At 47.3% G+C, this 14,255-nt stretch overlaps 1 protein-coding gene across 2 annotated transcripts in view; it reads left to right on the top strand.

The window, feature by feature from the left end:
- The window catches only part of slc11a2 (solute carrier family 11 member 2), a 29,469-nt gene that overhangs the window by 2,746 nt on the left and 12,468 nt on the right, over nucleotides 1–14,255 (top strand). For both annotated transcript variants that reach the window (XM_060910486.1, XM_060910487.1), the window contains exons 3-5: nucleotides 1,771–1,895; nucleotides 2,043–2,162; nucleotides 3,955–4,074. In XM_060910486.1, coding sequence (XP_060766469.1) covers nucleotides 1,771–1,895; nucleotides 2,043–2,162; nucleotides 3,955–4,074 — 365 coding nt within the window. The remainder of the gene's footprint in view (nucleotides 1–1,770; nucleotides 1,896–2,042; nucleotides 2,163–3,954; nucleotides 4,075–14,255) is intronic.

Genomic DNA, 14,255 nt, shown 5'->3' with positions numbered 1-14,255 from the left:
AGGATGAGTAAAGCTCACACTGCGTTTCAGTGAAATTTGCTGTGAATGTTTTCACCAAAACAAACTAAAATTTTCCTCTGGATTTAGAAAAGTTTCAGAAACACTGATTTTCTCATGTGTGTTGATCACCATAAAATGTACAAAGTCTGTTCCTGACAGCTCATTTGCATTTGGTGACACCCACAAAACTCCATAAAAGGTAAAGCACAGAGAGAGCTGAGAGCACGAAATGAGCGAGCAGAGTAACGACTGAGAAACAGAAGTGGTGGTTATTTTTACTTTCTTCTATACCGATGATGATGATAATATTAATAATAAGTGAGCACAGAGTACTATCAGCTGAGGTGTTTATGGCTTAACCTTCATCCTACCAAGTGGGGTCCATCTGGACCCCGCACCTATATGTTTGTTTGCCATTTTAAAAATATGTGACATACTGCCTCACCGTTTTATGAATTTGTCGGAATTTATGTCTTAATTAAAACACTAAAGCACCGGAAGATCAGCTTTTTGCATTGTGAAGGTATAATTAATTTGTTACTGGGGTCCAACCGGACCCCAGAGTAAAGTTTATCTGTCTTTCATTTTATAATTGAATAGCACACTGAAAGTTAACTTCTTTTATTTCTTTTATGTTCCATAATGAAACTACCAAGGCATTCCTTCTTGGGGTCCGTGTGGACCCCACTGCTGCAATAAGCACAGGCTGCAAAACAAAAGCCCTAAATTATTTTACAATTACTTTTTTGTTTTAAATTCTGTAAGAAAAGACCTAAGTTGTAATCCAGAATGTTTTACAGCTGCATGAGCTGCAAAAATCATGTATATAATGCCAATTTTTTTTGTGGCGCTATAATTTGCTACATGTATGCTAGTTATTGCAATATTATTGCATTTATAATACATCATTGATATTCAGCCATAGTGGCTTTTGTTCTTCAATAAAGTTATGTCTGTTTGCTGCATTGAATTGGTTCTTACTGCATTGATTTCAAGGTATTCCCTCCTGGGGTCCATACGGACCCCGCCTGGTAGTTTGTGTATGTAAAATTGGCTGGTAGGATGAAGGTTAAGTGTGTTCTTTATGCCTTGGGCCCTTTAGTGTATTGCTGTTATTAATACAAGATGTTCTGAACAAAACTTATCTGGTGATTTTGTCTTTATAAGCTTTAATTTTAAAGAAAAGTATTGGGGTCCAAACGGACCCCACATGGTAAGATTAAGGTGTAAAATAGCATGGTAGGATGAGGGTTAAAGCTGTGTGCGCACACACACACACACACACACACACACACACACACACACACACACACACACACAGTGTGTGCTTTTTTTTTTTTACAGTTTGTTTTTTATAATCTCATTTATCTCCTGTTCTTCTGCTGATGGTGTGGAGATGTGTAATTATTGCTTTATTACAGATTAATCACGTGAGGGGGCACAGAGAGAACACAGTGGTACACACACACACACACACACACACACACACACACACACACACTCTCACCATGTGTGGTTTTATTAGAACACATTCCTCAGCACTAAGCAGGAATGCGGCCGGTGTTGTGCAACCCCGTGTGGTTTATTCTCTCTGTTCACGGCCACAGAAAGTGCAGACGTGATTAAATCTGTCCAGGGGTCGTGTTCCAGCTCTCTCATAAGTCACATGACCACAGCATCATGCCTGATTGGACACAACTAAAGATCCACTTTAAAGCGTTCAGTCCCTTCTCAGTGCTTTTACCTGAACATTGTTGAATTTCCTGTTAGAGTTGTCCCCTGATCACGACGGTGTGATTCAGACCATCTACAGCTCCATCAGTTCGTCTGAGGAGCAGCCCAACATCTCCACGTACTTCGACGAGAAGGTTCCGGTACCTGATGATGTCACACAGGTGGGAGGATTACATCCCTAATTATTATCAACAGCAACAACAAAGAGAATTTCTTAGTAATGTAGTGAAAGGCAGTTGGGTTTTGTTTAAAATTGGTGTGTAATGGACACTCACTCCACAACATCCCCCCCCCCGGTTGTTCTCTAGGTGTTTAGTTTTCGGAAGCTGTGGGCCTTCACCGGGCCAGGTTTCCTGATGAGTATTGCTTATTTAGACCCCGGGAACATCGAGTCAGACCTTCAGTCAGGAGCTGTAGCAGGGTTTAAGGTGAAGATTTAATTTATTATCGTTTACTTTCTCTGGCTGTCTGATGTATTTTAGATCAATATAATTTCAGTTTATTGTTAATACATGACTCTGTTTTATATCTGATTGATTGTGTGTGTGTGTGTGTGTGTGTGTGTGTAAAACTGTTCATATGGTCAGATTTGGATTTCCTCTTTCCTTCTGAAACCTGCCCGTTCTCCTCTGATCTGTTTCTCTTTTGTGTCTTTTTCTCACCTGAAGTTCTCGTATTTTAAACTCGGTGTCAAACAGAACAAGAGTGCTCTGAGAGCACAATATCCCCTGCTAGCAACTATATCTATGCTATAGAGGTTTTCGACGTGACATCACAGGTGACGTGACGCCCCGGTGTCCGCCATTTTGAAGGTCAAGCTAGCTAATGTCAACAACAGTAGCTAGTATGTTACTGTAGCAATGTTTACGTTCAGTCATTTGGATGACTGTTAAAACCTTTCAGTCTCAAGTTTTTCCTTTACTGTATTTACTAGTTTACTGAGCTAGCGCGCTCGGGCAGGCTGGGAGCGAGCGCGCTAGCTCAGGCAGGCTAACCCTAACGCGCTCGCTCCCAGCCTGCCCGAGCGCGCTAGCTCAGTAAACTAGTAAATCCAGTAAAGGAAAAACTTGAGACTGAAAGGTTTTAACAGTCATCCAAATGACTGAACGTAAACATTGCTACAGTAACATACCAGCTATGATGTTGTTGACATTAGCTAGTGGTAACAGCTAGCTGCTAGTAAACTGCTACAACACAGACACCGACCCTAATAATACAGTTCTTGGTCATTGCCTGGTAACAGCAAATTTATAACGGGCCATGTCTCAACAGACTAAGAAGTTATTTCAATGACATTTAATAACATTTTGTTTATCCTGAGGACCGAAAGTAAATGAAAATGTGAACAAACCTTAGCTGTCAGTGAACAATCCTGGTGGAAGCAGGTAAACGTCGTTCTCTAAGCCTGCTAACCTCAATTTTTGCAAATACCTCTCCCTCTGCTCGCCCTGTAAATGCCCTACGTCGCTGGATAGTGAAGGTGTTTTCTGCATCTCGCTCCTTTTTCTTTTTTCTTATTATGTTTTTTCCCTGGTATTTCCCACACACCTGACTGCAGGTCAGGAAGATCACCCACGCTGCAGCGCTGCAAAGCCAGAAAAAGATAGCCTGGTAACGTGTACGGATCACGTACACCAGCATCACTGATTTTCTGGTGATATCGCTTCTTACTCGCGTCATCTAGGCCGGATAAAATACTCGACAATGAGACTTCGTCATGATCAACAGTGTATTGCTACCGGTAGTCGCCATATTTGTGACCGTCAAAATGGCGCCGGCTACTTGTTGACATGGCAACGGTCACGTGGGTCGAAAACCTCTATAAGTGCTTAATACACCCTCATGAAATTATCAAAGTACAAGTTTGGAAAACAAGGGCCATAACTGGTAAAATGCAACTGAATTGAACACAATTGCAATATGTGTATTACCAACATATAACAAAGAATCCTGTCAGTTTTCGTGAAATTCCTTCAAAAAATTGTGAGAGGAGTTGATTTCAGAAGGTGAGTACCCTTCCCGGGACAGACGGACAGAAATCACCAAGACATAATCCCCCTTCAGGCCTTTCGGCCAGCGGGGGATAAAAAGGAGAAATTCACAATTCAATATTTCAAACACTGTTGTTATATTTGGCTGTTTTCCAGAATTTAACATCCACCTGCTTTTTACAGACTTGCACACTTTTATATCTGATTATCTGTTGGTTTTATTTTTCAGCTCCTGTGGGTGCTCCTCGGTGCCACTATCATTGGCCTCTTCCTGCAGCGGCTGGCGGCTCGGCTCGGCGTCGTTACGGGGATGCATTTAGCTGAAGTTTGTCATCGACAATATCCCACTGTAAGTTCAGTTTAACACTGTAAGGCCCCGCCGTAATGCCTCTCTGTAACGCCTCTCTGTAACGCCCCGCTGTAACGCCTCTCTGTAAGGCCGTGCTGTAATACCTCTTTGTAACACCTCTCTGGAAGGCCATGCTGTAATACACCTCTGTAACGCCTCTCTGGAAGGACATGTTGTAACACCTCTCTGTGACGCCTCTCTAGAAGGCCATGCTGTAATACACCTCTGTAACGCCTCTCTGGAAGGACATGCTGTAATACACCTCTGTAACGCCTCTCTGGAAGGACATGCTGTAATACACCTCTGTAACGCCTCTCTGGAAGGACATGCTGTAATACACCTCTGTAACGCCTCTCTAGAAGGCCATGCTGTAATACACCTCTGTAACGCCTCTCTGGAAGGACATGTTGTAACACCCCTCTGTGACGCCTCTCTAGAAGGCCATGCTGTAATACACCTCTGTAACACCTCTCTGGAAGACCATGCTGTAACACCTCTGTGACAGTTCCCTGATGTGGGTGGAGTACAGAAGCACGGCAGGCGGGAGTTGATGTTCGCACACACTCCTTATTTTCTTTGTTTCCAGAGCTTTTCAGCTTCACACACTCGCACTCTCCCACTCTCACACGTGTGCACATGTGTTCTGGTCGGGCACTGCCACTACCATCTCCGCCCCTGGCCTGTGGACCATCTCAAATTTAAATGGCTGGAGGGCTAGATACCAACCGGTGATCTGCACATTGGCATCTTTCGTGCAGTGGAGCCACTGGAGGGGCACGTGGTCTGAACAGAGGGTGAAAGGGCGCCCCAGCAGGCAGTACCAGAGGGTGGGGACTGCCCACTTGATGGCCAAGCACTCTTTCTCTATGGTGCTGTACTTACTCTCGCGCATTGAGAGCTTGTGGCTGATGTACAGCATGGGGCGTTCCTCACCCTCCACCTCCTGGGACAAAACAGCCCCCAGCCCTCTGTCCGATGTGTCTGTCTGCAAAATAAAGGGGAGAGAGAAGTCAGGGGAGTGTAAGAGTGGCCCCCTACACAGTGCAGCCTTTACCCTGGTGAAAGCCTGTTGGCACTGCTCTGTCCACTGGACCGGATCTGGTGCTCTCTTTTTAGTGAGATCAGTCAGCGGGCTGGTGACGTCCAAATAATTAGGTATGAACCTACGATAGTACCCAGCCAGCCCCAGGAACTGTCTCACCCCCTTTTTGGTCTTAGGCCTCGGGCAGGCCACAATTGTTGCTGTCTTGTCAATTTGGGGACGCACCTGCCCATGACCCAAGTGGAAACCCAGATACCGTACTTCCACCCGTCCAATTGCACACTTTTTTGGGTTGGCTGTGAGACCCGCCCACCTCAGCGACTCTAGGACGGCCCTAAGGTGTTCTATGTGCCGCGGCCAGTCACTGCTGTTGTAGGTGCAATGGGTAATTGAGTGATCAATCTCATTAAATCTGAAGGTTAATAATTAAATTGAATCAGTCTCATATTATCATTAAGTCACTCATGGAATCAGTCTCATTGGATCAGTCTCATTAATTAATACCATTTAATTTTGGTGCTTAATAATAAATTACCAAACAGCTAAATTATGGTATATTCCAAATTATTATGATCACTTACCATATTACATAACTCATATGCACCTTTGAATTCTTTGAGATTGGGTACTTCACAGATATTGGAACACAAATAAACACACAGTTTAGATAAATGAATTTATTATAACAAAGATAAAAATGAATAATGTCAAATGAAATATATACAAATATGATATATACTTGATGAGCGTGTGTGTGTGTTTGAGAGAGGCCTTGTGTGTGTGGCCTACACAAGAATTAGCTCTGTTAGCTAACTCAAAAGAATTAGCTTTGGTTGCTAAGACAAAAGAATTAGCTTTGTGTTGTTAGCTAAGGCAAAGGAAGGCTAGCTAAGGGGGGGTGTCACCACGTGGGGTTTGAGAACAAAGGATTTAGCTCTGGTTGCTAGCTAAGATGTGTTGGCCACATGTGGAGACACAGATTAGCCTTGTGTCGCTAGCTAAGACAAAGGGATACTAGCTAAGGTGTGTTTGTGAGGCCTGTGGAGGAGGGCCGCCACATGTTCCCTTGAGACAATACAATTAGCCCTGGATGCTAATGGGACAAAAGAATTAGCCGTAGGCTAATTTCACTAGCTTATAACATTACTAAATCCACTGAAATCTTGATGAGGTCAAAATACATGTAATTAATGAAATTAAAGTGTTAGAAAGAGAAAAAGCATGCAACCTATCTATTAAACAAACTGAGAGATCATAGAACAATTATGGAACACAAAAATCAGTGTGCACACTTAAACAGTTCCTGAGTTTAAATTCACCCTACTTCAATAAAGCAAATTCCTAAGACTAGTTTTATGCCCCAAAATTTGCCAGTCTTACTTAGTATCTTGCTTATAGCAAGATCATGAGAAGAAGTTCCGAGACTTTTGGAGTTTCACCGTTGTGAAGCACGTGAAGCGCAGAGAATTTCTTGGTCCGACGTGTGGTCGCTCGTGATGAAAAGAAAGTCTCTGATCAAATTAATGTGCACAGCACTTTAATTAGGAGGAATTCCGGTCGCTCCTAACTTTTAATTAAAACTGTTTTGGGCAGCAGTTGTACGTACTTATAAGGAATAAACAAACTGGCTGTAGCTCAACCGAGAGAGAGATAGCACGATTTAAATGGTTCTACCGTGGCCAAGGGTAAAGAAAAACCGTGTTGAATCGTATTCTCGGGAGAAAGACGTCTTTCTTGGATGGTCTGGTGAGCGGCCTCCTTTTCTCTGCAGAACGCGCCGATCACGACGAGTTTCACAGCACCAAAGAGGAAGAAGGAAGTGTTGCGCCGTTACTTATTCCTTCATGGAGGATGTGACGTAGGTGATCCTGCCCAGGCGTGACGTAGGTCAACGCGGAAGTTGGCTGATGGGAAATGTAGTTTTTAAAGGGACTGTACCTACACTGTATATAATTATGTCATCTAAGTAGGCTACCATATAGGTGGCGTGGGGGTGGAGGATCTTGTCCATTAGCCGCTGGAATGTAGCAGGAGCCCCAAACAACCCAAAAGGAAGCATGACAAACTGGTGTAATCCAAACTGTGTGGAAAAAGCTGTTTTCTCTTGGGATACAGGAGTCAAGGGGATCTGCCAATATCCCTTCATCAAATCCAGTGTCGAATAAAAGTGAGCCGCACCTAACCGATCGAGCAGCTCATCCATGCGAGGCATTGGGTACACGTCAAATTTAGACACCATGTTGACTTTTTCTATAGTCCCCACAGAACCGTACTGACCCATCGGCCTTGGGTACCAGGACCACTGGCCTGCTCCAGTCACTGTGTGACTCCTTGATTATGCCCATATCGAGCATGGCCTTGAGTTTGTCTCAAACCACCTTTTTTTTTGTGTTCGGGTAAGCGGTATGGGTGGCTACCCACCACCACCCTCGAGGGTGTTTCAATGTGGTGTTCTATGAGGTGGGTGCAGCTGGGAAAGGGCAAGAACACATCAGAAAATTCCTCCTGCAACTTGGCTACCTCTGTGAGTTGGGCCGGTGAGAGGTGGTTTCCACAAGGGACCGGGGTGGTTCAGGTTGTGGTTTTGGTTATTTTTACCTCCTGCCCCAGCTCCGCCTTCTCCGGAACTACCAACACCACAGGGACCCCCTCATTCCAACGCTTTAATAGGTTGAGGTGGTATATTTGTAGAGCCCCACCCCTATCCGTTCACCTCACCTCATAGTCAACGTCCCTGACTCACCGTATGACCTCGAAGGGCCCTTGCCACTTGGTGACTAATTTGGAACTCGACATGGCCAATAATACAAGTACTTTGTCTCCCGGAGTGAACTCTCTAAGGCGCGTGCCCCTGTTGTACAGCCGGGCTTGACGTTCTTGGGCCTGCCGCAAATTCTCCTGGGTTAAGTGCATGAGGGTGTGGAGCTTTGCACGCAGATCAAGAACGTATTGAATTTTGTTCTTGCTAGGCGAAGGTTTCATCAAGTTTCAAGTTTATTTGTATAGCGCTTTTAACAATAAACGTCGCAAAGCAGCTTTACAGAGTTTGAACGACTTAAAACATGAGCTAATTTTATCCCTAATCTATCCCCAATGAGCAAGCCTGTGGCGATGGTGGCAAGGAAAAACTCCCTCAGACGACATGAGGAAGAAACCTCGAGAGGAACCAGACTCAAAAGGGAACCCATCCTCATTTGGGCAACAAGGTCCCTCCTCCCAATTTTCCTGCAGCACCTCCAAGATGCCAAGCGACTTTCACCCATATAATAATTCAAGTGGGGAAAATCCCGTGGAAGCTTGCAGGACCTCTCGTACTGCAGATAACAGGGGCTCAAGCCATTTATTCCAATTACACGCATCTTCACTTATGAATTTCCAAATTAGATTTTTAAGTGTTTGATTGAACCTCTCTACCAAACCATCCGTTTGTGGGTGATAAACGCTGGTGCGGATGGATTTAATCCCCAATAACCCATGCAGCTCGTGCAGTGTGCCTGACATAAACAAAGTGCCTTGGTCTGTCAGGATTTCTTTCGGAATCCCGACCCAGGAAATAATACGGAAGCATGCTTCTGTAATACTGCATGATGAGATATTGTGGAGCAGCACCGCTTCCGGATATCGTATTGCATAGTCCACCAGAACTAAAATAAAGCGATATCCTTGTGCTGACCGTTCTAATGGCCTGATGAGATCCATACCAATTCTTTCGAAGGGAATCTCGATTAGAGGGAGAGGGCGCAAAGGCACTTTTGGAGTGGCCGCGGGATTTACTAATTGGCATTCGCGGCATGCCGCACACCATCGACGAACGTCCCCGCGAATCCCTGGCCAATAGAACCGGGCCATTATTCAGGCTAGTGTTTTAATCTGCCCTAAGTGTCCAGCCATGGGATTAAAGTGAGCCACATGGAATACGAGTTCCCTACAGCTCTTAGGGATTGACAACTGGGTTATTTGTTCACCGGTTTGAGTATCCTGCATCACTCGATACAGTCTATCTTTAATAATCACAAAGTACGGGAAGATGGGCGGTGCATTTGGCTGGAGAGTTTGATCATCGATTGCTCTCACTTGGTCAAACGCATGCCATGGAGTCTCATCTCGTGACTGCTCTAAAGGGAAATCCTAGAGGGAATCCCCAAAAGCAGAGGGAGGGGCTGCTCCTCACTCCTCATATCATCCTGATGCAGTGATGACGTGGACAGCTCTGTGACAGCTTCTCCAGTCAATGCCACACTGGGACCCCCCCTTGACATTTTATGGCAGGACCCACTCCCTACTACGTATTCCAATAAAGTTCGAAACCCTGGCCAATCAGTTCCCAAAATCAGCGAGTGGGTGAGATGAGGATTAACTGCCACCTTAACTCTATGCTTTTGGCCCCGAAATAGAATATGGACAGACACGAGAGGATAATTGTGAACATCCCCGTGCACACACGACACCTTCACCACTTGTGCTCTCCCCAGTGCCTCACCTTGCACCAGGCTTTGGTGGATTGAGGTCTGATTACAACCGGAATCCACCAGCACGTGATATGTATCCCCTTGAACGCCTATCGGTATGCGATACGTTCTGGCCCGATCGGGGGTGGTCTCTGGTGCGTCAGGGATGCGGATCATCATAGCTCCCACCTCCGTTGTGGAGCCCTTGCTCGGGAGATGTTCCAGCTCCCTGCCGTGCCAGCACTCTGGCCCAGGCTTTCCATCTGCACTAGCGTTATGGGTGTCATTCCTGAGGAGGAGAAGATACAGACACGGAAGAGGGAAATGGGAGGACACCACGGGTGTGACAGGCCGGCTGGGGAGGAGCTGGCCGCCACCTCCACGCTGGGGGAACGGGGTGGGGGAGAGAGAGGGGAAAAGGGGAGAGAGAGAAAGAACATGAGGAGAGGCACCTCGTCTGCCTGCCGTCAGAACCACCTCCAGATGGTCCTCCGCCAATTCGATGGCTCGTTTTAGCAACACCGGGCGATGACACTGGACCTATTCTGCCGTTCCTTCCGGAAATCGAGAGATGAACTGTTCCAGTGCCACCAAATCGAGAATCCCATCGGCGTCGCAGTCTACTGCCCTCAACCACTGCTGGCAGGCATCCCGGAGTTGCTGGCCGAATGCGAATGGCCGGCTGACCTCCTCCAACGTCAACGTCCAGAAGTGCTGGTGATGTTGTTACAGGGAACGGCCTGACAAGCTGCAGGATGGCTTTCTTCAGATCGGTGTACCTGAGCCGGCTGTCAGCAGGGAGCTGCAGCACTGCAAGCTGCGCCTCGCCAGTCAGAAGTGGGAGGAGGTGCGCCGTGCGCTGCTTGAACGGCCACCCCCCATGTTTTGACCACTTGCTTAAATAAAGTGAGGAAAGCTTCCGGATTATCCTGCGGGCTCATCTTTGTGAGGAGGGTCCATCGTGGTGCTGGTCAAAGCCCCTGCCGATGCGAGCAGATGCCGGAACACCTGGCGATCTTCCTGCTGGGCTTCAAGGCTTCAAAGCATTGTTCCTGCACCTTCCGGAGGGCGGTCAGCGCTTGATGCTAGTTCTGCTGGGTGGTAGCGAGGACATGGATGAACTCTTTGAATGGGGAGGACTGCATGTGGTGGTTCCCTTCTGTACGTCCCGGGTTTCGGCACTACTGTAACAGTTCCCTGATGTTGGTGAAATACAGAAGCACGGCAGGCGGGAGTTGATGTTCGCACACACTCTCTTTTTATTTTCTTTGTTTCCAGAGCTTTTCAGCTACACACACACACACACACACACACACACACACACACTCTCCCAGTCACACACACACACATGCGTGTGCGTGCACACACGTGTTCTGGTCGGGAGAGCTCCTTTCTCTCTGCTCTCTCCCTCCTCTTCTATTCTCTGTCACTGCAACACAGACACACAACATTAATTAGGCACAGGCGCATTGACTTTGCCACTCACCTTCCCTGGCGCCACCTTCCATTCACAAACCGACGCAAGGCCATGCCCCTGCTGCCACAACCTCTCTGTAAAACCTCTCTGTAAGGCCATGCTGTAACACCTCTTTGTCAGGCCTCTCTGACACACCCCGCTGTAACACCTCTCTGTAAGGCCATGCTGTAACACCTTGCTGTAACACCTTTCTGTCAGGCCTCTCTGTAATGCTCCACTGTAACACCTCTCTGCAAGGCCATGCTGTAACACCTTTCTGTCAGGCCTCTCTGTAATGCTCCACTGTAACACCTCTCTGCAAGGCCATGCTGTAATGCCCTGCTGTAACACCTTTCTGCAAGACCATGCTGTAACGTCACACTGTAACACCTCTCTATAAAGCCATGCTGTAATGCCCCACTGTAACACCTCTCTGCAAGGCCCTGCTGTAACATCTCTCTGGAAGGCCATGCTGTAATGCCCTGCTGTAACACCTCTCTGTAAGGCCATGCTGTAACGCCCTGCTGTAACACTTCTCTGTAAGGCCATGCTATAATGCCCTGCTGTAACAACTCTCTGCAAGGCTCTGCTGTAACACCTCTCTGTAAGGCCATGCTGTAACACCTTTCTGTCAGGCGCCTCTGTAATGCCCCACTGTAACACCTCTCTGTAAGGCCATGCTGCAAGGCCCTGCTGTAACACCTCTCTGCAAGGCCCTGCTGTAACACCTCTCTGCAAGGCCCTGCTGTAACACCTCTCTGCAAGGCCCTGCTGTAACACCTCTCTGCAAGGCCATGCTGTAACACCCTGCTGTAACATCTTTCTGTCAGGCCTCTCTGTAATGCCCCACTGTAACACCTCTCTGTAAGGCCCTGCTGTAACACCTCTCTGCAAGGCCCTGCTGTAACACCTCTCTGTAAGGTCATGCTGTAATGCCCTGCTGTAACACCTTTCTGCAAGGCCATGCTGTAATGCCCCACTGTAACACCTCTCTGCAAGGCCCTGCTGTAACATCTCTCTGTAAGGCCATGCTGTAATGCCCTGCTGTAACACCTCTCTGTAAGGTCATGCTATAATGTCCTGCTGTAACACCTCTCTGCAAGGCCATGCTGTAACACCCTGCTGTAACATCTTTCTGTCAGACCTGTCTGTAATGCCCCACTGTAACACCTCTCTGCAAGGCCCTGCTGTAACACCTCTCTGTAAGGTCATGCTGTAATGCCCTGCTGTAACACCTTTCTGCAAGGCCATGCTGTAATGCCCCACTGTAACACCTCTCTGCAAGGCCCTGCTGTAACATCTCTCTGTAAGGTCATGCTGTAATGCCCTGCTGTAACACCTCTCTGCAAGGCCATGCTGTAACACCCTGCTGTAACATCTTTCTGTCAGACCTGTCTGTAATGCCCCACTGTAACACCTCTCTGCAAGGCCCTGCTGTAACACCTCTCTGTAAGGTCATGCTGTAATGCCCTGCTGTAACACCTTTCTGCAAGGCCATGCTGTAATGCCCCACTGTAACACCTCTCTGCAAGGCCCTGCTGTAACATCTCTCTGTAAGGCCATGCTGTAATGCCCTGCTGTAACACCTCTCTGTAAGGTCATGCTATAATGTCCTGCTGTAACACCTCTCTGCAAGGCCATGCTGTAACACCCTGCTGTAACATCTTTCTGTCAGACCTGTCTGTAATGCCCCACTGTAACACCTCTCTGCAAGGCCCTGCTGTAACACCTCTCTGTAAGGTCATGCTGTAATGCCCTGCTGTAACACCTTTCTGCAAGGCCATGCTGTAATGCCCCACTGTAACACCTCTCTGCAAGGCCCTGCTGTAACATCTCTCTGTAAGGTCATGCTGTAATGCCCTGCTGTAACACCTCTCTGCAAGGCCATGCTGTAACACCCTGCTGTAACATCTTTCTGTCAGACCTGTCTGTAATGCCCCACTGTAACACCTCTCTGTAAGGCCCTGCTGTAACACCTCTCTGTAAGGTCATGCTGTAATGCCCTGCTGTAACACCTTTCTGCAAGGCCATGCTGTAATGCCCCACTGTAACACCTCTCTGCAAGGCCCTGCTGTAACATCTCTCTGTAAGGTCATGCTATAATGTCCTGCTGTAACACCTCTCTGCAAGGCCATGCTGTAACACCCTGCTGTAACATCTTTCTGTCAGACCTGTCTGTAATGCCCCACTGTAACACCTCTCTGCAAGGCCCTGCTGTAACATCTTTCTGCAAGGCCATGCTGTAATGCCCCACTGTAACACCTCTCTGCAAGGCCCTGCTGTAACATCTCTCTGTAAGGTCATGCTGTAATGCCCTGCTGTAACACCTTTCTGCAAGGCCATGCTGTAATGCCCCACTGTAACACCTCTCTGCAAGGCCCTGCTGTAACATCTCTCTGTAAGGTCATGCTGTAATGCCCTGCTGTAACACCTCTCTGCAAGGCCCTGCTGTAACACCTTTCTGCAAGGCCATGCTGTAATGCCCCACTGTAACACCTCTCTGCAAGGCCCTGCTGTAACATCTCTCTGTAAGGTCATGCTGTAATGCCCTGCTGTAACACCTCTCTGCAAGGCCATGCTGTAACACCCTGCTGTAACATCTTTCTGTCAGACCTGTCTGTAATGCCCCACTGTAACACCTCTCTGCAAGGCCCTGCTGTAACATCTTTCTGCAAGGCCATGCTGTAATGCCCCACTGTAACACCTCTCTGCAAGGCCCTGCTGTAACATCTCTCTGTAAGGTCATGCTGTAATGCCCTGCTGTAACACCTCTCTGCAAGGCCATGCTGTAACACCCTGCTGTAATATCTTTCTGTCAGACCTGTCTGTAATGCCCCACTGTAACACCTCTCTGCAAGGCCCTGCTGTAACACCTTTCTGCAAGGCCATGCTGTAATGCCCCACTGTAACACCTCTCTGCAAGGCCCTGCTGTAACATCTCTCTGTAAGGTCATGCTGTAATGCCCTGCTGTAACACCTCTCTGTAAGGTCATGCTGTAATGCCCTGCTGTAACACCTCTCTGCAAGGCCCTGCTGTAATGCCACGCTTTAACACCTCTCTGTAAGGCCATGTTGTAATGCCCCGCTGTAACACTGCGCTTTAACACCACATTCACATAAAACGCTTTGTCATGTTTACTTCACACATAGATCTGAAAACAGTGAAGCCTCAGTATTGAGTTATACACAGAAATTACACTCCACTCTGTAAACACATAGCATGAGGGAGTGAAGG

This window comes from Neoarius graeffei, chromosome 26 (genome assembly GCF_027579695.1).
Source record: "Neoarius graeffei isolate fNeoGra1 chromosome 26, fNeoGra1.pri, whole genome shotgun sequence".
In the NCBI taxonomy this organism is placed as follows: domain Eukaryota; kingdom Metazoa; phylum Chordata; class Actinopteri; order Siluriformes; family Ariidae; genus Neoarius; species Neoarius graeffei.
Note: the sequence above shows the minus strand (reverse complement) of the source record. Positions and strands in the feature narration are given on the sequence as shown.